Source organism: Erythranthe guttata, chromosome 13, assembly GCF_056151865.1.
Source record: "Erythranthe guttata isolate IM_541 chromosome 13, IM_541, whole genome shotgun sequence".
NCBI lineage: Eukaryota > Viridiplantae > Streptophyta > Magnoliopsida > Lamiales > Phrymaceae > Erythranthe > Erythranthe guttata.
The window spans coordinates 16,308,164-16,328,097 of NC_142545.1; the positions used below are offsets into that span (position 1 = coordinate 16,308,164).

The following is a 19,934-nucleotide window of genomic DNA, read 5'->3' on the forward strand; positions in this document are numbered from 1 at the left end:
TGATGATCAACAAGTTAAAGAAAAACTCAATTATTTTAGGTTCGATTGAGAAACGACTTACTTATAAGTGTAAATACAAATACTATTTAATTACTATAATTGGGAGAATCAATGGCTCCGAATTCGTAGTGAATATCGGAGATATTATGTGAAATGTAATAACCTATGTTGCACGGACATCTCTAGAAGGTGAAGAGTTTCCGTATCCGATACTTGGACACTCGGACACACCCGAACACTTCTCGGACACCCGTGTCGGGCTGTGTCGTAATTTCGCTTAAAGTAGGACACCTGTGTCGGGCAGTGTCCACAATTTTTGAAAAAGTTGGGACACTTCTCTTACGTTTTAAGAGTGCCCTAATAAAAAAAATGCGCATTTTCTTTTCTCCGTAATACACATTCCCTCTGTTTTCTTTGTGAGTCCACCCAAAACTCCAAAAGTCTAGCATGCGACGCCAGCCAAAAACACGAGCAACAAGGGCGAGCGGTTCTCTTATGCGATGACGACTTATACATATTCTTTACAATTTATAAATGTACCACTATATTTTTATTATTTATAAATATACCCCTATATTTTTATATTTACGCGTGTCCCTCGCGTGTCCGTATCCTAGTTTTTTGGAAATGCCGTATCACCGTGTCCGTATCCGTGTATCGCCGTGTCCACATATTCGTGTCCGTGCAACATAGGTAATAACACTTAACATAACATGCAATGAAATAAATGAAAGTAAACACAAACTTTAATATCCACTATCATCCAAGGTGAAAATACTTATATAAATAGTATTACAGGAATACAGAAGAAAAGAAGTAAACGATATTCCATATTATGAAAGTATCTTGCACAGATCTTCGTAGAGTCAAGTTTAGATTGTTCAATATAAATTAACAGATCTCTAGACTTAAAAACTATGCATCTAAGATAAATACTTACAACAAACTATAAAATAGATAATAAAAATAACTCGAATCTATTTTCTTCTTCTCTCCAAATACTCTCGTTTTTCTATTCTAAAATCCGTAATGAAAACTAGCAATATAGATTCATATTTATAGACATCAGAATGCGTCAACTCTTAACATAAGTTAATCGAGAAAAAAACACTAAGATAATGAGTTAGACTAATAGTATAAGATTTAATTTACCATAGTTGCTACGCCAACAAAATATTGGGGGCGTGGTCCCAAATTACGGAAAAGGGCGAAAGACCCAAAGAGAAGCATAAAAGCAAGAAGAATCTACCAAGGGCAATTCAGTCACATTGGCAAATCCCATCGGTGAACCGCCATTCCGTCGGAATCCAAATTCAAATCCGAAACGGTAAAAAAGTTCAAAAATATTCAATTCCCTTCCTCTTTCAGACAAACGCTCCTACAAAATCACATACCAAAAATTCAAAGGAGATTCAAACAATGGAGTCGAGAAAACGGAAACCCAATTTAAATTCTCACCCTCCTTCTTCTCCACTGCAAAATCCGAATCCACCACCATCTTCGATCTTCAGAGACATTTCGAATTTCAAAACCCCCAATTCCAAACATCCATCCAGAACTCCATGTTTCCAGAGCTCTCCCCAGTTCTTCACCGCCAGTAAGAACACCCCACAGTCGTCTCTGCGGCGCGGCTGCAAGACCTCCGCTCTGAAATCTAAGGCGGCCCGTAGATTGAAGGCCTTTGAGCTCGAGCAGTCCAAGTCGGCGCGGAAGGCTCAGTCCGAGAAGGAAAAATCGCTCAAGTCGCTTGCGAGATCGCTCACCGTGTGGCTCAATTTCCTGTTGGAAAACCCTAGTTCGTGTGGCTGCGATCCGGCGAACTTTACTGGAGAAATTGCTGCTTCCGATTTGAGATTAGGTGATGGGGCGAAGGAAGTGTTTGGTAATTATGGGAAGAGGGAGGGCGGGTCGGGCCGTAGGGTGGGAGTTGACGGCCCGTGGAGAGGCCCGAAGAGACAGAGAGAGATGGGGAATGATGAGTTGGGGAAGAATGTATTTTCGGATTCAATGTTTTCGGGTTTGAGGAATTCGTTGCAGGAGATATGCAGTTTTGAGGATTTGAAGGAGAGGATGAGGATGTATGTGACCTTGGATAGCTTTAAAGATATTTTCGAAGCAATGACTCAAGTAGCTAAGGTTTGATTTTTCATTTTATCTGGAAGTGATATGTGAATTTATTGGAGGTTGAGCTTATCTGATGATATCTTTAGATTGATTTTATGGAAATTATATGTTTTAGGTAGTTCTCATTACTGCATTTGGCAAAATCATTTTTATTTATTTTTTTCCTTTTTGGAAATAATAATGTGTTAACCACACCATGAATAGACCAAGCTGGTACTGCATGTAGTTGATGAAGTCCCTGTGTTAAAATTGTATATTAGGTCACCTTGTTAAGGTCCTCTCTCTTTCTTGTTGCAATTTTGCGTTATTTAGCTAAATAACGTTATTTCTCCACTTCAATGCTCCAGCTATGCAAAATTGAAGGTGTCATTTTATGTTTGGTAACGAATTAGATTCTGGTGGAAGGTTTTAAGTTGGTTGGAATTTTGTCCGCCATGTACAGTGACCAACCCAATGTTATATGTAATCATTTTGAAGTCAACGGTATTTAGATGATGTATACTGTAACTTGTTTGAAGGATATTTTCGTTTTTCAGAACTTGGAATGTGCACTTTTTCTTTTTTTTTTTCCTTATGTTAGAATTCACCTTTTCTGGCCATGCATCTAAGTAAGTTTATTTGACGCTTCGCCTTGATTTCACTGTTTTTATGTGATCATCTTGTAACATCGCCTTTTGTTCTTTCTTTTCCAGAACATCGATGAAGGACGGCTGAAAATGAGGGCAAGTTGTCCAATAGTTAGTGACGTAGGGATGAAGGAGAAAGCCATTAGAATTCTCATGAGCTATAACCCAATTTGGCTCCGAATTGGCTTATACATAATCTTCGGTGGTGACTCCTTGCTGCCAAATGATGATGTCAATAACGAGCAAGAAAATGCGTTCTTGAGGATGGTTCTCGAAAAGCAGTTTTTCTCACACTCCGGTTTAGCTAAAGCACATGCTTATAACAAGCTGGTTGAGGGTTTATACAGGCCAGGTTACTATGAGAAGTTAGGGAATGTCCTGTTGAAGAGATTTTTGTTGCTTGTTATCATAATTGATAGAGCCAAGTCTCAAACAAGTCTTCCCCTAAAATATGGTATTGACGGTCTGGACGGCGGCTCTCCTCCTTTGTTTTCTTCAAAATCTAATATTAAATCAAGCCGACAACTGATTATTGGTATTCCACCTTTTTTCCTGCTCTACATATGGTTGTGCTAGTTTACTTTTTGTTTATTGTTGTTCTTACCAGTATGTGGCTTGACCTTTTTTTCTATTTCCTCAAATTAGATTTTTTATCTTCTGATGTAATGCATGGAGAAGGCAATCTTCTAGCGCATCTTGTGATTGTTGGATACAAAGTAACTTACCAGCAAGTAAGAGTTCAGCTCATACAATTTTCATTTTAGGTTCTGTTTTTTTTTTTTTCCAACTTTTTTGGGTGACAATCATAATTATCCTGTTTACCTTTGCTAAACTTAGTAATCGTAATTTTTTTCTTTTCAGAGTCCATTGGTCGAGTATGACTTCAAAGTCATTGATGTATTCGAAGATCTTCGAGATGGTGTCCGATTATGCAGAGCCATTGAACTCTTAAAACATGATGCCTCCATTCTAATGGTTGGTGTAAAAAGAGTAGTCTATTAGTTTGTCTTATATTTTTCTGCGTAATATGATGCAATTCCTGATTTTTTTGGTTTTGACAGAAAGTGGTGGTTCCATCTGATACTCAAAAGAAGAGTATGGTTAATTGTGGTATTGCACTGCAATATCTAAAGCAGGCTGGTATACCATTACTTGACGAGGATGGAACAGAAATCATTGCAGAAGATGTAGTTAATGGTGACAAAGAGCTTACTCTTTCCTTACTTTGGAATATGTTTGTTCACCTACAGGTGGGTTGATGATTTTTTTGTTATCCATTTTTTTTTTCTTAGTCATTAATCTCTTTATTGTATAAATTGAACCGGTAGATTATCATTTTTTGCACATTGGTAAGGATATAAACTGGACAGTCTCTATTTCTGCATTTGATGCTGACTACCACTTGCTCTTTTTTGTTTTTTCAGTTGCCCCTCTTAATCAACAAAAAACTTTTAGCTGAAGAAATTTCAAATATCCGTGGAACAGCAGTGGTGGTGTGATTTACTTATACTGTTGTTATTGCTTGTCTGTTTCAGAAAAGATTGCGTGTATCCATTTAAATGAAAATGTTTCAAATATTTCATCTTGTATTTTAGTGGGGACTTTCGCAACTATTATATATCGCCATTTCTGGAGTCTCATTAGTATCTGAATCTCCACTGAATTGCAGGAGAACACAAGCACCCGGATGCTTCTGGATTTGCTGCTTAGTTGGATCCAGGTGTGTTCATCCAACTAAACAGCCCGACATTTTGATGCACACAAAATTTCTGAGGGTTGCATTTCCTACACGTTTTTTAAACAATAAAATGCATTTCTCAGGCAATTTGTGAAACGTACGAGCTCAAGGTTGATAATCACTCCTCCTTGTTGGATGGAAAAGCAATGTGGTGCTTGCTTGATTATTATTTTCGCAAAGAACATGATTGTTTATGTTCTTTTAAGGTAATTTGCTTATATTTCTCATTGACAATTTTCCATTCTGTAATTTGATTAGATTCAAGCTTATCATACTATGTTTTGCAGAACCCAGACGGGACAAAGACAGAGATTTCTATCATGTCAGCAATCGAGTATACAGATGCAGTGCACAATTTCATACTTTCTCAAAAGCTAACATCTTTGTTAGGGAACTTCCCAGAGGTAATATTTTCGTTTTAAGTATGCACTAATAGATGCCCGAATAGACGAATCACAAATATCATGCCAAGTCATCAGGACTAAATCTTAACTTTTTTCAGTTGAGCATTTTGGTGCATATAAGTTAATCAAGTTAACCTTTTCTTAGTTCAAAACTTCTGCAGTGCGCGGATATTTATTGAATTGTTTTTAATATCAGATTGTCGCGTGTCAAGTTGATATTTATTCGAATTTTATTGGACTAATGTGCATGAAACTGCCACCTACAGGTTCTACAAGTCAGTGACATTCTAGAACACAATGGTGCATGTAATGGACAAAGTGTAATTGTCCTCTTGGCATTTCTGTCAGTTCAACTACTTGTAAAAAGAAATATGGTAATGTTCGAAACACAATACTATGCATAATGTTGTGACCCAGCTAATGGAAATCTTTTAACGCTCTGTTTCGTTTTCAGGATAAGCTGAACTTTCATAAATTGCTTGGTTTCAGTTGCCAGAATCCGAACAACCAGCATTTAAGTACACAGTGGAACAATGAGAAAGGTCTTAATTAGTGTTATCTTTATAGTTTTACAGTTGCTTGTAGCATTTCCCATACGATATGCAAAAATGGTCCATTTCACAAATAGCATATATTCTAGGGTAAGAGCTTGATTCAAATTGTGGTGCTGTATGTATGTTGTTCTGGGTGAAATTTTTCTTGCCCATTGATTTAAGGGGAAAAAAAGGTTTAACCAGTGTTAAATTGGTGAACTTGCTCATTCTGACAATCAAACTGAAAACTCTCTCCTTTTGTACATCTATCTATATGGCTTCCTCTTTAAATAAGATTATTGACGAGTTACAGTACCCTTGACCAATGACGAATTATACTTTTTCTACACATCATTCAGCTTTCTAGCTAGACACGTTTCCAATCAGAAAAGCATGAACTATAGCCAAAAAATTTCTTACTTATTAGTTGCTCATGTAAAATATCCTTGTTAATGCAGATCCTACTAGAAATTTCAAGGCTATCATGTCGTGGTGGCAAGACATGGCTCATCAGAATGGCAAGTGCAGTTCAAAACCAGCTGCATTTTCTGTACAACGCTCCTTAAACGACAAAAGGGACAGCTCTGTCCAAAGTGGTAAGTATGACATGCTCGTTTATTAAGAGAGTTTGTAAATCCTGTTGACATGCTCTGTTCAGTGGTTCTGAAATTGTTAATTTTTCAAATATTTCCTTTCGTTGTGCATATTTGTATCCTCCTTGAAAATCCTCTTTGTCTGGAGTCATCAATTAACACACTATCATGACAATGTTTTGCTGTTTTCAGAGAATGCTGCAACAATAATACAGTCTCATTATAGGCGATTCGTACTACAACGGAATTATATGAGAATAACAAATGCGGCTATAGTCTTGCAAAATATCGCATTGGCTTGGTTATCGGTGAAAAAGCCTACGAAGGAGCTTAGAGCAAGAGGTGGGATAGGATTATTATCTTATTCGTATTATCTGACTTGATCTGAGATGTACTTTTCAGTTTCTTGTTCCTCTTTACCTTGTCTGATTTATAGCTAACCATACAGCTAGGGGGAAGCACTTGGAGGAGTTTGGAATGTATGTTACGTTTATGGCTGATAGGCATTACTTTGTCCACTTAAAGAAGTCAACCGTAGTCATTCAGCGGGCCATAAGGGCATGGATTGCTCAGAGGCATTATAATGAAAGTGTCTCTCATAATCATATGCAAAATCCAGATTTCATCAATGCTGCCATTATCATGCAGAAGTGGATCCGTGGATGGAAGGTGAGGTCTGTTTATGCTCAAAGGGTCACAACTACAGAGAAATGTTTGTCTGTGGAAAATATCCAGCCAAGAGCAGCAATCATAATTCAGCAATCTTGGAAAGAGTATGTCTTACGAAAATCTATCCGAAATAAGCACTTTGCTGCAACCGTAATCCAGAGTCATTATCGTGGTTCGTTTGTGAGAAAAAGTGTTGCATGTAAGAAGCAAGCAGTAGTAAAAATTCAAAGGAGTTTTCGGTGTTTGAGGAGTAGAAGGGATTTCCGGATACAGCGAGAGGAAAATGCATCGGCAATTATCATTCAATCTCATTTTCGTGGATGCATGGCTCGTAGAGAAGCTCACAGAGAAAAAAATCTCTTGATTATGATACAGGTAGTTGTTTCTGCTTTTCATATAAATACTTTTTTAATATGGAATTGCTTATAAGTTATAAGTTATTACTTTTCATCTTAGTGATAAAAAAACATATTCATTGGCTTTATTAGGTCCATTATTATATGAAGCAAAATTATGTCTTAAGTGCCTAGGGTTGTATGGATATATTCTAGTTCGCAGTCAACATGCGATTGTCTATTTTTTTATTTATTTTTCATGTCTAGTGCCTACTATGTTATGTTCCAAAAATCAGTCAGACGGGCTTATCAACACGACTGACTGATCATGTTTTCACTTTTCTTTTCCCACCATTAATGTGATTGTATCTATACCGTGTATTATTTGTTGATATGAATAAGAGCTTCTGCCGCGGTTGGCTTCAAAGGAAGGAGCTCATATTGCGAAAGGATGCTGCTATAATAATCCAAAGTGCTTTCCGTTGTATGAGCTGTCGCGAGGCATTCATATCTCAAACCAATGCTGCAATTGAAATCCAACGCTTTGTCAGAGGGGAGACCACTAGGAAAAGGCTTATAGGTATTTTTTTTCTTTCTTTTGATGAATGTTTTTCTTATACAATTTTTCTTGATTTTAGCTGTAATCATCAACTCGACTACATGCACTAAAACAGGAGCTTTCTGCTCTGGTAAGGAGGCGTCAATGCATACCTTCCATGGTCATGAAATGAAAATATTCCTGCAATCTGTTGTGAAGCTGCAGAGATGGTGGAGGTATTATATAATACACGTTAGAGTGAAAACAAAGTCTGCAGTGGTGATTCAATCACATTTTCGGGGATGGATGGCAAGACAAACGGCTAAGAGAGAAAGGCAGAGCGTGGTTGTGATTCAAGTGAGTATATGTATATTGTATGCGTGTTTAATTGCAATAACTGTACAATAATTTGATTTGTGCTATATGTTTACTCGAATACATATTTAGCAATTTCGTTGCTTCAACTATTCGTGATCCTTTTTTCTTTCCCGTGTGATTAGTCGTGCTGGAAAGGTTACCTTGCACGAAAAGACGCAAGAAGTCAGCTCATTGATCTGCGCATGAGAATGCAAAAATCTGCTGCAAACGTAGATGATAGCAGGCGTCTGATAAACAGGCTTATTGCAGCACTCTCGGAACTTCTCAGTATGAGAAGTGTCAGTGGCATTTTGCACACTTGTGCAACTTTAGGTAAGCCCTCAATCACGTCTGATTTTATTAATAGAGAACTCTACGAGACACATAAATAGCAATAAAAGTTTGGTATTTGTTTTAAACAGATGTAGCCACAGAACTTTCACAAAAATGCTGTGAAGAGCTTGTTGCTGCTGGAGCAATTGGCACATTACTGAAATTAATCCGCTCTGTGAGTCGGAGCATACCCGATCAGCAAGTTCTAAAGCATGCGCTATCCACTCTTCGGAACCTGGCCCGCTATTCAAACCTCGTCCAAGTATTGGTTGAGAGTCCACAGTGTGTCGAAATTGTTGTGTTGGAGTTCATAAGGTTTGTTTGGGAATTTCCGTGAATTATGATTACAAGTTGTTTTTTTTTTGTTTTTGTGTGTAAGCTTAGTATTTGAAATTATTTTGACATTCTATTTTGGGTGATTAGAAACAAAGAGGAGGGATATTTCATTGCATCTGAAGTGTTGAAGAAAATATGTGCATGCGAGAAAGGGGCGAAGGCTATTCGCAAGTCACCGGCTCTTTTGAAGAGGTTGAACAATCTCGTGGAAGAACTCGCCAGGAAGTCCAGGTCAGTGGTCAATAGAAATTTCATATTTTCGAAATGTAAAAACATATGTATACGTATGTGTAGACGAACTTTGTTGATGGTAATAATTGTTTTGAATAATGATTGATTTGTTGGTGTGTAGGAACGCGAAGAACTTGGTGGGAAGAGAAACTGCGGAGAGAAGGTTGAGAGAAGTTGTCGAGCTCCTCAAACTCGTTACGAACGCCTAAGGTACAATCGGCTGCAGGTGTATTTTTCTTCTCCCCCTTTTTGTATTGTGTATATAAATTCAACCATGGAAATGAAGAGAATTTGTTATTAGCAGTTATTTGAGTGTAGTGGGATTAAATTGGAAAAAACAATCCACGTTTTTTCTACATTAATTGAGTTGATTTTCCTTAATAAGTCGCATTTTCATACCACAGTTTAGAACAATAACAACAAACACAACTTGTATGAAGGCTCACAAATACTGAACATTCATTCTATAGCTTAGAATCAAGCAGCCCTTGCAAGAACATGAACAGTTTCAGGCCTGTCAGCAAGGTCAACAACAAATCCCCTTCTAACGAAAGATCTCGGCACCTTCACCGTCAAAACTCCGGCGACATACTCGGCGGAGATTCCGTCAACATCCACCTGCTCCGGCAGCCGGAACTTCCTACTGAAGCTCCTCTCCGCCATTTCCGCAGTTCTTATGATGACGTATCTCGAGTCCTCCAATTCCACTCTTAAGTCCTCTTTCCTCACACCTGCAAAACATATTTCATTAATGAAGAAACCAATATAAAAAAAAAAAAAGAAAAACAAGTATAACATAATCAAAAATTATTTATTTATTTATAATTTGTTATTACCTGGGATATCAGCTGAGTAAACATGGGATTCAGGGGTTTGTGACCAATGGACATAATTTTCAGGAATCGTATGATAAGCCAATAGATACCTGCGTGCATATGGCTGAAATGCTCTTGTAACTTCCATATTTCCTCTCTCTCTCTCTCTCTCTTCTTTCTCTCTCTACAAAAAAAAGATGGGATTGTAAAATAATTGGTCAGTTTTATGGGAGTGCTCATACCATCCCTTTTTATAGGGCAGCAGCAAATTTTAGGGTGGTTGGTTTTGGTTCTGAGCCATAAATATGATTGGCTTCTCATGTTGGCTGATTAAAATAATCTTTTTTTTTTTTTTTTCCCGGGGAATTGAATTTATTACAAGCTATTAAATATCCCCACAAAATATCTTATTAAGTTCTCCCAGACAAGGTTTTGGGGCATGGATTTGAAAGTCTGACAGAGGAGGGCTATAAGTCAAAATTCGTATTAGTCAAGGGGTATAATTGGTATTCTACATTTGTATTTGGGCCTCAGTTGTGCGATTGCGATACACGAGCTCCGGTACCCTCATAACCTCTCTTTGGTTCTCTCTCGTCACCCGAAATTAGGGTTCCGCTCACGAAATTCATCCATCGTCACAAACGAATCTAGGGGTTTCGACGACGATGCAGCCGGCTAACAACATGGCCCAACAACCGCTACAACATCCGTCTCAGCCATGGATGCCTCAGCAACCACAATACCAGATTCCTCCGCTGCAGCAGCCACCCGCCGCTGGATACTATTACCAGCAACCACACGCACCGTCGGCCGCAGTCCCGCCGCAATTGTACGCGGCCGCACCGACGGATCAGGCTCGGTCAGTGGCAGATGATGGTGTCAAGAGTCTTTGGATCGGAGACCTGCAATACTGGATGGACGAACAGTATTTATGTAGCTGTTTTCCTGCTGCTGGGGAGGTATGCACGCATGTCTGTTTTCCATTTACTAATGAATATATTAGTAGCTTTTAGTCTTACTTTTTAGTGCTTGTCTTACGCATGTAGTTTAATTATCTTTGTGTTGGTGAATTTTAGATTTCTCTGTGCTGAAACTATTCAGTAACTGTATTTCTATTTTGTAAGCTTTTCAATTTGAACTTCTGTTTATTGGGTTTGTCAATGTGTGATTTAAAGTCTGTTTTGCAATGACGGCTTGGAGTGTTAGATTTGTGACAAGTTGTTGAATGCGTCGTGATTCTGTTCTTATTATTTATGTTTTTTTTTCAAGTCATTGTATCTTTTTGTTTCTATAGGTGGTCTCTGCTAAAGTTATCCGTAACAAGCAATCCGGCCAATCAGAAGGTTATGGATTCATCAGGTTTGCTAGTCATGCTGCTGCTGAAAGGATTCTGCAGACATATAATGGCGCCCTTATGCCAAATGCTGAGCAAACTTTCCGACTGAACTGGGCATCCATGGGAGCTGGTGAAAAACGTGAAGATGCCAATGAATATACAATTTTTGTTGGAGATTTGGCGGCAGATGTTACTGATTACGTGCTCCAGGAAACCTTTAGAGCCAATTATCCTTCAGTCAAGGGTGCAAAGATTGTCACAGATAGGATAACTGGTCGGACAAAGGGCTATGGTTTTGTGCGGTTTGGTGATGAAAATGAGCAAATTCGCGCCATGACTGAAATGAATGGAATTCTTTGTTCCACCAGGCCCATGCGAATTGGCCCAGCTGCTAACAAACAAAAACCGGGTGGTCAGACCACAGGTATTCTTAGTGCTTCCAGATTTTTGGGGCTTTCAGTGCAAAATATAAATCATATCTGTTGATTTTGGTTTTAGTTGGTCATTCCCATGTGTTGTGATGCTCTGGTTTAGTTTGGCAGCTTCAATGCATTGGTGGCTTTTATATTTTGGAACATACTGAGTATAGATGTCTTTTTATTCAGCAATGCTATTAAGTTGATTTCTAACCACAACTACACTGCCTTTTCCTTCCCGTATTTTAAGAATTTTAGGTTTTTTAGTTGTTAAAACTTGCATAATCTCATAGAAAACTGCGGTTGTCTCAAAGCAGGGTGTCAGGAGGCTCTATCATATAGGGGCCTGGAGCCAATTTCAGCAGAAATGATAACCCTTTTAGTGCCTGGTTTTGTGTAGGTCAGTTTTATGTTAATGTTTCTTACTTTTTTATTCCTTCAGGCATTAATTCTGCTACGAATTTCAGTTTCTTTTCCTCCGCCAATCCTTTTACTTTCTAAGCTCCCAGTCAAGTTAAATTACAATTTTTTTTCTGTCCTGTTTTTAATATTCAAATTTAAATTTCAGCCGCTGTAATTTACTCTTTATATCCAGATACCACTTTCCTTTGTGTCATTGGATATTTTTTTTCATTCAGCGTTTCTGGTCTTAATTTTTCTTCAAGCACTTGACATTGGTTATACTCCTGTTACAAATGGTTCACCATGGAGTGTGGCCGATGATATAAGGCCAGTGAAACTTCTTACAGCACACAGGGGTTTCAATCGTTTGTGATCTAACCAGCATTTAATACAATTGTCAAAGTTAGCCTCTCCGTTGGTGGAGTTGCTCCCTTCTTACAATTTTCTAGTTTTTACCTTTTCCCTTCCAATTCTTTAACGACTATGACGATTGGTTAAGTCGTACATCTTTTTATCAGCTCCATAAGTCGACCTATAATGTTGCTGTATTCTTGTGCAAATTTCGAATAGGTTTCTCGTTTGTACATTGGTGAAACCATAAAAATGGTGCATCTCTGTCTTATTGGGTTCTATATAGTGCTTTATTTTAGAAAGTTTACTGGTGATTTGCTTGAATATGATGCTCTACCAGTCTACTACTGAAGAACTATTCTGCTGCAGATTACATCATTTTCCCAGGTGGTAATTATATGAAGTGGGATAATAATATGCCCAAAAGAAAATATGTACATAGCAAAGGAACGGGCGCAAGTTTCATCTTCTTTGCAGTTTACCCTGCCATACTTCTGTGGAAATTCATGAATGAAATGTCTATTTATATTTAATGCATAAGCTACACGCTTTATCATGGAGATTGATTGAAGGTTTCAGGCTAGATTTTACGTGTTGACTATTTTCTTCTTATAATTTTGTTGTAATATAATAGAAGTTAGCATAGTGCATACGATTTACATTTATGCATTGAGCTATGAACAAGCACTAAATATTGCTTCCTTTTAGTTAGGAAAAAATGTTCATCCCTCAACCCTCCCCCATAGTTTCTGTCGACAATCTTCCCCTGTTTCTCACATACATCTGTTCAAATTGCAGCCTCGTACCAGACTTCCCAAGGAAGCCCAACTGAGGATGATCCCTCTAACACAACGGTTAGTAGATTTACTGAAGAGCATTTGATATGTCCTTTTCTTTCTTTCTTTGCTTTTTTTTTTTTTGGGAAAAGAGAACAACACTATTCACGGCTTTGAATTTTTTCACCCTCCAGGTCTTTGTAGGGAATTTGGACTCTGATGTTACAGATGAACGTCTAAGGCAGGTATTTGGACAATATGGACAGTTACTCCATGTAAAGATACCTGCAGGCAAACGTTGTGGTTTTGTTCAATATGCTGACAGGTGAATTGGGAATTCCAACAGTTGTTTCCCCCCTTTGTTTAATTATCAATAAATCAAGTTTGAATTTTTTTTTCTTCCTTTGTACATCAATGATAACAGAAGTGGTGCTGAAGAAGCTCTAAGATTGTTAAACGGAACCCAGTTGGGAGGACAGAGCATTAGACTCTCTTGGGGCCGTAGCCCTTCAAACAAACAGGTTCATCCCGCTAAGTTTGTTCATTTATTTTGTTTTGTTATGCTGTCAGTTACAGATACTCATCTATCTCAACTTCTACCCTCAGGTTGACCCGAACCAGTGGAGTGGTGGATATTACGGATATACTCCTGGATATGAAACCTATGGTTATGCTCCAGCAGCTGTGCAGGATCCAAATTTGTACTATGCAGGCTATCCTGGTTATGGGAACTACCCACCCCCTCCACAACAGCAGCAATAGATGATGCAATAATATTAGGTGTGTGTGTGTGTGTCTATATATATATATATATATATATATATATATATATATATATATATATATATATATATATATATATATATATATAATGGTTCTTACTCATAAACTTATCTTTAATTTCCCACTTCTGAGTAGAGTCAGAGTAGTTTTCTTATCTCTTATATTTTGACACCCGACTCTTATCTGTTTATTGTCTTTGACACACTATTCCCTTCCATCCTTGCCTTGCACGGATTGGTGCAAGTTTTTTGACTAAAAAATAATGCTATGCACTCCTAAGTTTCAATTTGATTATTTTAATTGAAGAGTTAAATAACTCTTAACTTTCAGTGTCTACCCCCCCCCCCCCCCCCCCCCCCCCCCCCTAAAGTGGTTATTATATGAAAAGAAAAAGAAAAACAAAATGATATTAGATGCTGTTCTTGTGGTTTGTTGTTGCTTTTGTTTATTGTATTTCTGCTGTTCACCAATATTCATTTATCTTGAAGTTAATAATAGTCGTCTAATTTGTTGTGCAGTGAGCTACCGGCATCAAAGTGAAATTAACTTGGTGGCGTAGCAGGGATTACCATGAGGGGAGTAGTTGGTTGTTCTTGTGTGATTCTAGCAGTTAACGAGTCTGTATAGACTACTGTTTTGGCTAGATTGTGTTTTCTATTGGATGAGTTGTACTGTTGAAATTAACTCATCTCTCTCCTGTTTTGTCTTAATTCGTTATGAGCAGAATGAAAAACAAAATAAACTCGTTTATGCTTTTCTCTATTTGAGGTCATCTTTTGGTGAAGTTATGTCGTGCTTAGGAAATGCATAACATTGGTATGCAAGTCAAATTCAAAATCAGTCTTGCAAAATTATTTGAGCCCTCAAATATTAGCAGGAAAGGAACAATCAAGGGTTAATCCTGAACAAAAAGATTTGAGTCAGTTTTCAAATTAGTCCTGCAATTTGCTTCGTTCTAACTTCGAATTTTCTTCATATGTCGTATGCTGGAAATTTTCAGTCAGATAAAAAGTTGTAAAATCCCCATAAAGAAGTTGTGAAATCTTTTAAAGAACAAGTATTCTAGAATATCTGTCCAAGCCGGACGAATTCATCTGCATTTAAACGCGGTGCAAAAATAACCAGTTAGGCTACACAGTCCGCGACATTTTTGCATGCTCTGAGATTTCACCAGGCTCATCAAGTAGAAATACCAGCAGAGCATCTACGAGGTGAAGATCAAAACCGAGATCCCAACTTCCTAAGAAATCTCATAGTCATACAACGAGACTAGTTGCAAATCAGTGAACTAAATTCAGGGCAGCATTATGTTACAGTGTGATATACCTGCTACCAAGACTGAAAAAAACTGCTCGACTTTATAAGCTTTGGGAGTAAAAGGAAAGGTTTGGAGGAATGGTTCAGGCCATCTTTCGCTTCAATCTGGTTTCTTTAAGTTTAAACAGTTATCCACTGCTTGGCCGAACAACTCCTGGACCTGCCTCAGCTCCTTTTCTGGGACAAACGCATTAATATCTGTAAGTTTCAGAATAAATATGCAGCTTCAAGATAAACTGATCCACCAACAGGGCATGCTTTATAGCATTTAGGAGCTTGTGTAATACCGTGATAGCCCAATTTTACATAACAAAATCTAGAGACAGAACTACGTCATGGAACTTTACGAAAGATGTAGTTCATATGTTTGTTCAGTCATAAGATGAAGGAAAGTGAAAAGGGAGATGCCGAAGTGAATTTTCCCATTAGTTGCTATAAAAGAATTGGATAACATCAAATTTTGAAGTACTGAAGTTTACGATCTTTGTTTTTTTGTTTTTGTTTTTTAAAGAGGTAAAAGATCTTACCGGCGGCTTCAAGTTGCTTTTGAAGTTCCTGTCCGATTGCATCATTCTCAGTCTGCCAGTGATTCTTTCCATTAGTAAGACTTCACCATAATATATCGATGACAAAACAAAGAACATGCGTAACAGGGTAAAATTTGTTTATACTGTGAAAGTTATTAAATAGCATGAATTTAGAATGATGCAATAATCGGATAATCGCAACATATTAAGCTTTCGCAGATTAGATAACCAAAAGTGTATGAAACAAAAGTCCCGAGCAAGGGAGCAATCACAGAAATAGTGCAATCATAATTCATACCTGAAGTTCGGCAATTCTTTTTAATTGAGCTTCTTCACCCCCCTCAGTTAATGGAAGTGCAGCAACTAAAGCATCAAACTGCCCCAAAAAAAAATTAGGGTTTTACATTTCTAAGGAGATGAACAAATTAGGGTTTGACTCCAGTAAATTGCATTTGTAAGCAAATAAAACAATGAAATGAACGAACCTGTTTGGCCGCTTTCACCAGTTCAGCGCTGAGAAGCTTGGGCTGCTCGGCAAGAGTGGCGGCGTCTTCTACACCGTTGGGATTGGCGGGAGGATCTGGATAATTAGGCGACAGCTGTACTGGAGGCGCGTCTCTTTGAAGTGTACCGAAGGTGTTGAATGCAATAGATGCTACTGCGTTCACTTGTTCTTGCAATTGAGATATAATATCCATATCCGGTGATCTCCTTCGCCTCTCTCTTGCTCTTCTGGTTCTTCGTCTGCGCGCGTGGGTGGCGCGGGGTGGAGATGGCGGTGCGGCGAAATAAATTGGAGGAAGACGAAATAAGATATAAAATATTTTTTCTTGTATATATAACCGCGGTATTTTATTTATCTTACTAAAGTGTTAAATGCTTGTTTTCATTTTATTGATATCATTTTGACTCTAAATCTGATGTTGACATATTTTTAGTTTGAAATTGACAAAATTCAAAATTCTAGTACTTTGGGATAAGTTTCTAATTCAACTTCAATCAGCTAAATTGGATGTTGTGTGATAAAATTATGTATGAATGAGTCATATTTTGAATTTTATTTAACTCAATATATATAAACTGTGGGCAGTGTTCATTGATTAATGTATATCTTTCTCATCCGACATCCAACTTTGTTGATTCAAGTTGGATTAGGAAGCCAACTCAAAAGAGTACAAATTCTATGTTTTCAGTTTTGCAAAATTTGGAGTAAAAAATGATCAAAATTGCACCTGAAGTCGAAACAATATTATTATAGCTCGAATGACATTTATCACATCCCACCTATGATCTGGAAAATTAAAATATTGTTTGAAAGATTAAAATCTCTCCTTTTCATTTTTTAGTCGTTGCTACTAACAAATTACTTGCTTTTTCCATCTGCATTCGCCGTGTCTATGAACGGTTTGTTTTATACTACACACATTCGACGAACTTCACCAAGTCATACTTACGCGTCCCTTTACGTGTAAATTTCGTTTCGTCTAGTCCAACAACTTAAAATTCAACTGAGAAATAGCATCCAAGAAAATAAAACATTGCAAGAAAATAGATGTTAACTTAAAAGGCAGAAACTCAATCATATAATAGTATTTTCACTGGTAAATAATCTTTATCAACTTCACTCGAAACATGGAATGTTTATTTTCTAGGGCTTACATCATCTATGCTCGGTTTCCGACAAGTAGCTCTGTCGGCCATGCGATTCCGTAGGTTGAACAACGTCACTCAGATCAAAATCCATATCGTTAATACACGCAGCAGAAGAATTCGTCTGATTCGCATTTGCGGTCCTCGCGTTCACATTCGACTGTGGAGTAGCCAGCTCCAAATCATACGGTGCACCTGCACCCGCACCCGCACCACCAGTGGATTCCACCTCCAAATTAGTCCTACTGTTTGTAGGTGACTTATTAGTAGTCTTCCCCAGCATAAAATCCAACGCAGGCTCACCGATAAACGCTGGGGGCAACAACAGAGGATTACCCGCTACCAACGCTTGCTGGTACCCAAGATTCGGGCTTTTTAGCCCGTTTAGCCCCAAATAATTTGTCTCAAGAAGCTGTAATTGTTCTGGTTTCTTTTCATGCAGGGAAGAATTAGACAGATCCAACTTCAAATGATCGCTCGTAAGAAACAATTTATCGGGATTTTGAGTTTGATGATGATGATTGGTCAAAAGATTTTGATGGTAATTTTCAGGGCAAACCATTTCGTCTCGCTGGATTTCGAACGCGCACCGAGGCATATCCTCCATGAAGTTGTGGTGGAGTTGTTCTAAATTCGGGCCGACTTTATCGATCATTTCGTTACCACCTTTGAATAAAGATTCTGGAATATTCTTCGACATGGCTTTCGATGATGTCGAAACCTCGAACGCTTGCATCACGTCATCCTCTTCCACCATTCTTAGATTTCCGGTCGAGTGGAGAAACGGAGGCTGTTGTTGTTTGTTATTATGGAGAAAGTTCGAATGAGTATTATTATTGTTGCTCGAAGGGTATGATGGGTTGGTGGTGGTGGTGGTGGCGGTGGTGGCTGAGAGTGGCGGCAGAACTGGCCGGAAAACTGGATTTTCCGGTTGAGGACTAAAGGCGCCGGTGATGTTCTGGCTCGGGCCAATATCATTATTAATCTCTCTTCGTTGGTACATTTTCGCTTGTGGCGCCACGTCATTTGCCGATGTAATAGGAACGAATTTTCTTGGCTGAAAAACAACTCCTCGGAAAGCTGTTTCGTTGTTCCCGATTCTGACAGAAATTAGATACCCCGCGTCGAACGAACCGTCTATAACTCCGTGGACAGTGGACCCGACCAAGGTGTCGTCTATAACAGGGGCATTGTGGGATTTTTTGTCAAATTCTTGAGTCGGGTGTTTGGGTGAGTTTGTTGAGGTGGTGCCGCCTTCTCTGTAGAGATGGTTGTCTTTACGGGGGCGGCCACGCTTGCGTTTGGCGGGGAGGGAGATCGAGACATCTGTCATCGGAAAAAAAGACGGCCTCGAAATACAGCAGCTTTGTTTAGTACTATGAATTTTTTTTATTTACCCTGCAAGAAAAGTTGAAATCAAGTATCATGATGTAATGAAATTCTTGAGGTATCGATTTTTTTTCGAGATTTCGTTTACCCGAAAAAACAGAGGTTCTTTGGATGAGGAATTACCAGATGAGATTGTGCAACAATTGATTGATTGATTGATCGAAGCCTCTTGAGGTAACAACGAAGGCGCGTGCTCTTCACCTGTCTAAATTAATGAATCCCATCAATAATTTTAACTCCTCCATTTCGAACATGCATGCAAATTTTTGAAACATTCATATAAAATATAAATCTCAATTCTCTCACCACCTCCAAATACATACAGTCCAGATACACACACATATAGATACAAAATCATTCTATATTCTATATATCAGACATATTCAAATTATATAAATTCCTTAAAAGGGGAATTAAAAAAAAATAAAAAATCAAGAACTCACCTCCGCAAGGCTTCGAATTCGTAGCCTGGAAATCGAAACCGTTCGATGAACCCTTTGATTTTCTACAATGAATTCAGCTGTCTTTTGGGGGAAAACACTCAAGAAATTCAGTCGTGCAAAAGAGTGTGATTTTCTGTTAAAACAAATCACTAATAAATCGGAAACATGCAAAAAAGATAAATCAAGAAAAAAGAAAAAAAAAAGGGGGTAATTGGTGATGTAAATTATGTGCAGTGAATGAAAGAAAACTTGACCGCAAATGAATATGCTTTACCACCAACGTTAATTGCATGTTTTTAGCATCTAAGTGGAGCTTTCAGCTTTCCGTTTTTGTTGGCAGCAATTTGGGATTGACAGAGAATTGGGGAGCAATTTTCTCTCAACCTACCACCCGGTTCTGTATATTCTACACCCGATGAAATATAGCCCAAGTAATCTGCATCGTTGATTTACACATAATAAAACATGTCGTGTGTATTTTAGGGCTCTTATCCGTAATTTGTTTTGGAATATGTCTTGTGTATTACATTTTAGTTCAAAATTAATAAAATTTTCAGATCGGAATCGGATTTTGTGGAATTCGGATATTTCTAATTTTTAGTTACTTTAAATATAAAATACATAATGATTTTGATATTATAAGTGTACATTTTGGAATGAAAACTCGATCTTTTTGCAATTATTTTTGAGAATTTAAAATTGGGATCGGAAATCGGAACCTCGTGTATATTTCAGTTCAAATCCAAAAAAATCGAAATTCAAAATTTTGAAATCCCGTATGAAAAGTATTAAATGAAATTTTGGGATCGTAATCGATAAAATTGGCAAATTACGGCCACCCATGAAGTAATGTCAAATTACGAAAAGACCCTTCTTGTTTAGGTAATTAAAACTGTTCATCAATTATGTGGC

The 19,934-nt window shown here is 37.9% G+C and overlaps 5 protein-coding genes across 9 annotated transcripts; 2 read left to right on the top strand and 3 right to left on the bottom strand.

Annotated features, from left to right (window-relative positions):
• Positions 1–1,176: 1,176 nt before the first annotated feature.
• Positions 1,177–9,198, top strand: LOC105968674 (binding / calmodulin binding protein). 2 transcript variants are annotated; one of them, XM_012993311.2, is made up of 20 exons: positions 1,177–2,136; positions 2,817–3,285; positions 3,396–3,481; positions 3,612–3,725; positions 3,812–4,000; positions 4,175–4,243; positions 4,420–4,470; positions 4,572–4,694; positions 4,776–4,892; positions 5,159–5,266; positions 5,347–5,434; positions 5,884–6,021; positions 6,211–6,360; positions 6,467–7,062; positions 7,425–7,602; positions 7,697–7,917; positions 8,061–8,250; positions 8,340–8,565; positions 8,674–8,817; positions 8,939–9,198. In XM_012993311.2, the coding sequence occupies exons 1-20, from the start codon at positions 1,420–1,422 to the stop codon at positions 9,024–9,026; spliced, it is 4,062 nt and encodes a 1,353-aa protein (XP_012848765.2). In that variant the 5' UTR covers positions 1,177–1,419; the 3' UTR covers positions 9,027–9,198. The 2 variants fall into 2 exon arrangements, with proteins under 2 accessions (XP_012848765.2, XP_088668233.1); XM_088812107.1 differs by having other exon boundaries at positions 4,175–4,240.
• Positions 9,146–9,950, bottom strand: LOC105968676 (HSP20-like chaperones superfamily protein). 2 transcript variants are annotated; one of them, XM_012993316.2, is made up of 2 exons: positions 9,654–9,950; positions 9,146–9,548 (listed from the first exon to the last, which is right to left on the bottom strand). In XM_012993316.2, the coding sequence occupies exons 1-2, from the start codon at positions 9,778–9,780 to the stop codon at positions 9,295–9,297; spliced, it is 381 nt and encodes a 126-aa protein (XP_012848770.2). In that variant the 5' UTR covers positions 9,781–9,950; the 3' UTR covers positions 9,146–9,294. The 2 variants fall into 2 exon arrangements, with proteins under 2 accessions (XP_012848770.2, XP_088668235.1); XM_088812109.1 differs by having other exon boundaries at positions 9,146–9,536; positions 9,654–9,873.
• Positions 9,951–10,159: 209 nt separating this feature from the next.
• On the top strand, positions 10,160–14,480 carry LOC105968675 (polyadenylate-binding protein RBP45). The gene is made up of 7 exons (XM_012993312.2): positions 10,160–10,591; positions 10,927–11,392; positions 12,936–12,991; positions 13,108–13,238; positions 13,338–13,434; positions 13,520–13,693; positions 14,215–14,480. Exons 1-6 carry the CDS (start codon positions 10,298–10,300, stop codon positions 13,673–13,675), a joined length of 1,200 nt encoding a protein of 399 aa, XP_012848766.2. The 5' UTR covers positions 10,160–10,297; the 3' UTR covers positions 13,676–13,693; positions 14,215–14,480.
• A 276-nt stretch (positions 14,481–14,756) lies between these two features.
• On the bottom strand, positions 14,757–16,419 carry MED21 (mediator 21). 2 transcript variants are annotated; one of them, XR_016029291.1, is made up of 5 exons: positions 16,026–16,345; positions 15,839–15,916; positions 15,541–15,592; positions 15,023–15,190; positions 14,757–14,936 (listed from the first exon to the last, which is right to left on the bottom strand). XR_016029291.1 is itself a non-coding variant. In XM_012993116.2 (4 exons), the coding sequence occupies exons 1-4, from the start codon at positions 16,236–16,238 to the stop codon at positions 15,114–15,116; spliced, it is 420 nt and encodes a 139-aa protein (XP_012848570.1). In that variant the 5' UTR covers positions 16,239–16,419; the 3' UTR covers positions 14,757–15,113. The 2 variants fall into 2 exon arrangements, 1 of the variants encoding a protein (XP_012848570.1); XM_012993116.2 differs by having other exon boundaries at positions 14,757–15,190; positions 16,026–16,419.
• A 676-nt stretch (positions 16,420–17,095) lies between these two features.
• Positions 17,096–19,321, bottom strand: LOC105969217 (DNA binding protein). 2 transcript variants are annotated; one of them, XM_012993966.2, is made up of 3 exons: positions 19,023–19,321; positions 18,703–18,784; positions 17,096–18,588 (listed from the first exon to the last, which is right to left on the bottom strand). In XM_012993966.2, exon 3 carries the CDS (start codon positions 18,521–18,523, stop codon positions 17,201–17,203), a length of 1,323 nt encoding a protein of 440 aa, XP_012849420.2. In that variant the 5' UTR covers positions 18,524–18,588; positions 18,703–18,784; positions 19,023–19,321; the 3' UTR covers positions 17,096–17,200. The 2 variants fall into 2 exon arrangements, with proteins under 2 accessions (XP_012849420.2, XP_088668236.1); XM_088812110.1 differs by having other exon boundaries at positions 18,703–18,780; positions 19,023–19,217.
• Positions 19,322–19,934: the final 613 nt, after the last annotated feature.

Excerpts from the sequence above, each read along its gene's own strand:
- MED21 (XM_012993116.2), bottom strand. The coding sequence starts at position 16,238 with ATGGATATTATATCTCAATTGCAAGAACAAGTGAACGCAGTAGCATCT. Across the intron at positions 15,917-16,025 it reads TGGTGAAAGCGGCCAAACAG|TTTGATGCTTTAGTTGCTGC; the intron begins GTTCGTTCATTT and ends TTTTTGGGGCAG. Across the intron at positions 15,593-15,838 it reads AAAGAATTGCCGAACTTCAG|ACTGAGAATGATGCAATCGG; the intron begins GTATGAATTATG and ends AATCACTGGCAG.
- LOC105969217 (XM_012993966.2), bottom strand. The coding sequence starts at position 18,523 with ATGACAGATGTCTCGATCTCCCTCCCCGCCAAACGCAAGCGTGGCCGC.
- LOC105968674 (XM_012993311.2), top strand. The coding sequence starts at position 1,420 with ATGGAGTCGAGAAAACGGAAACCCAATTTAAATTCTCACCCTCCTTCT. Across the intron at positions 2,137-2,816 it reads CAATGACTCAAGTAGCTAAG|AACATCGATGAAGGACGGCT; the intron begins GTTTGATTTTTC and ends TTTCTTTTCCAG. Across the intron at positions 8,818-8,938 it reads GAACTCGCCAGGAAGTCCAG|GAACGCGAAGAACTTGGTGG; the intron begins GTCAGTGGTCAA and ends GTTGGTGTGTAG.
- LOC105968675 (XM_012993312.2), top strand. The coding sequence starts at position 10,298 with ATGCAGCCGGCTAACAACATGGCCCAACAACCGCTACAACATCCGTCT. Across the intron at positions 10,592-10,926 it reads GTTTTCCTGCTGCTGGGGAG|GTGGTCTCTGCTAAAGTTAT; the intron begins GTATGCACGCAT and ends TTGTTTCTATAG. Across the intron at positions 11,393-12,935 it reads ACCGGGTGGTCAGACCACAG|CCTCGTACCAGACTTCCCAA; the intron begins GTATTCTTAGTG and ends TTCAAATTGCAG.
- LOC105968676 (XM_012993316.2), bottom strand. The coding sequence starts at position 9,780 with ATGGAAGTTACAAGAGCATTTCAGCCATATGCACGCAGGTATCTATTG. Across the intron at positions 9,549-9,653 it reads TTACTCAGCTGATATCCCAG|GTGTGAGGAAAGAGGACTTA; the intron begins GTAATAACAAAT and ends TATGTTTTGCAG.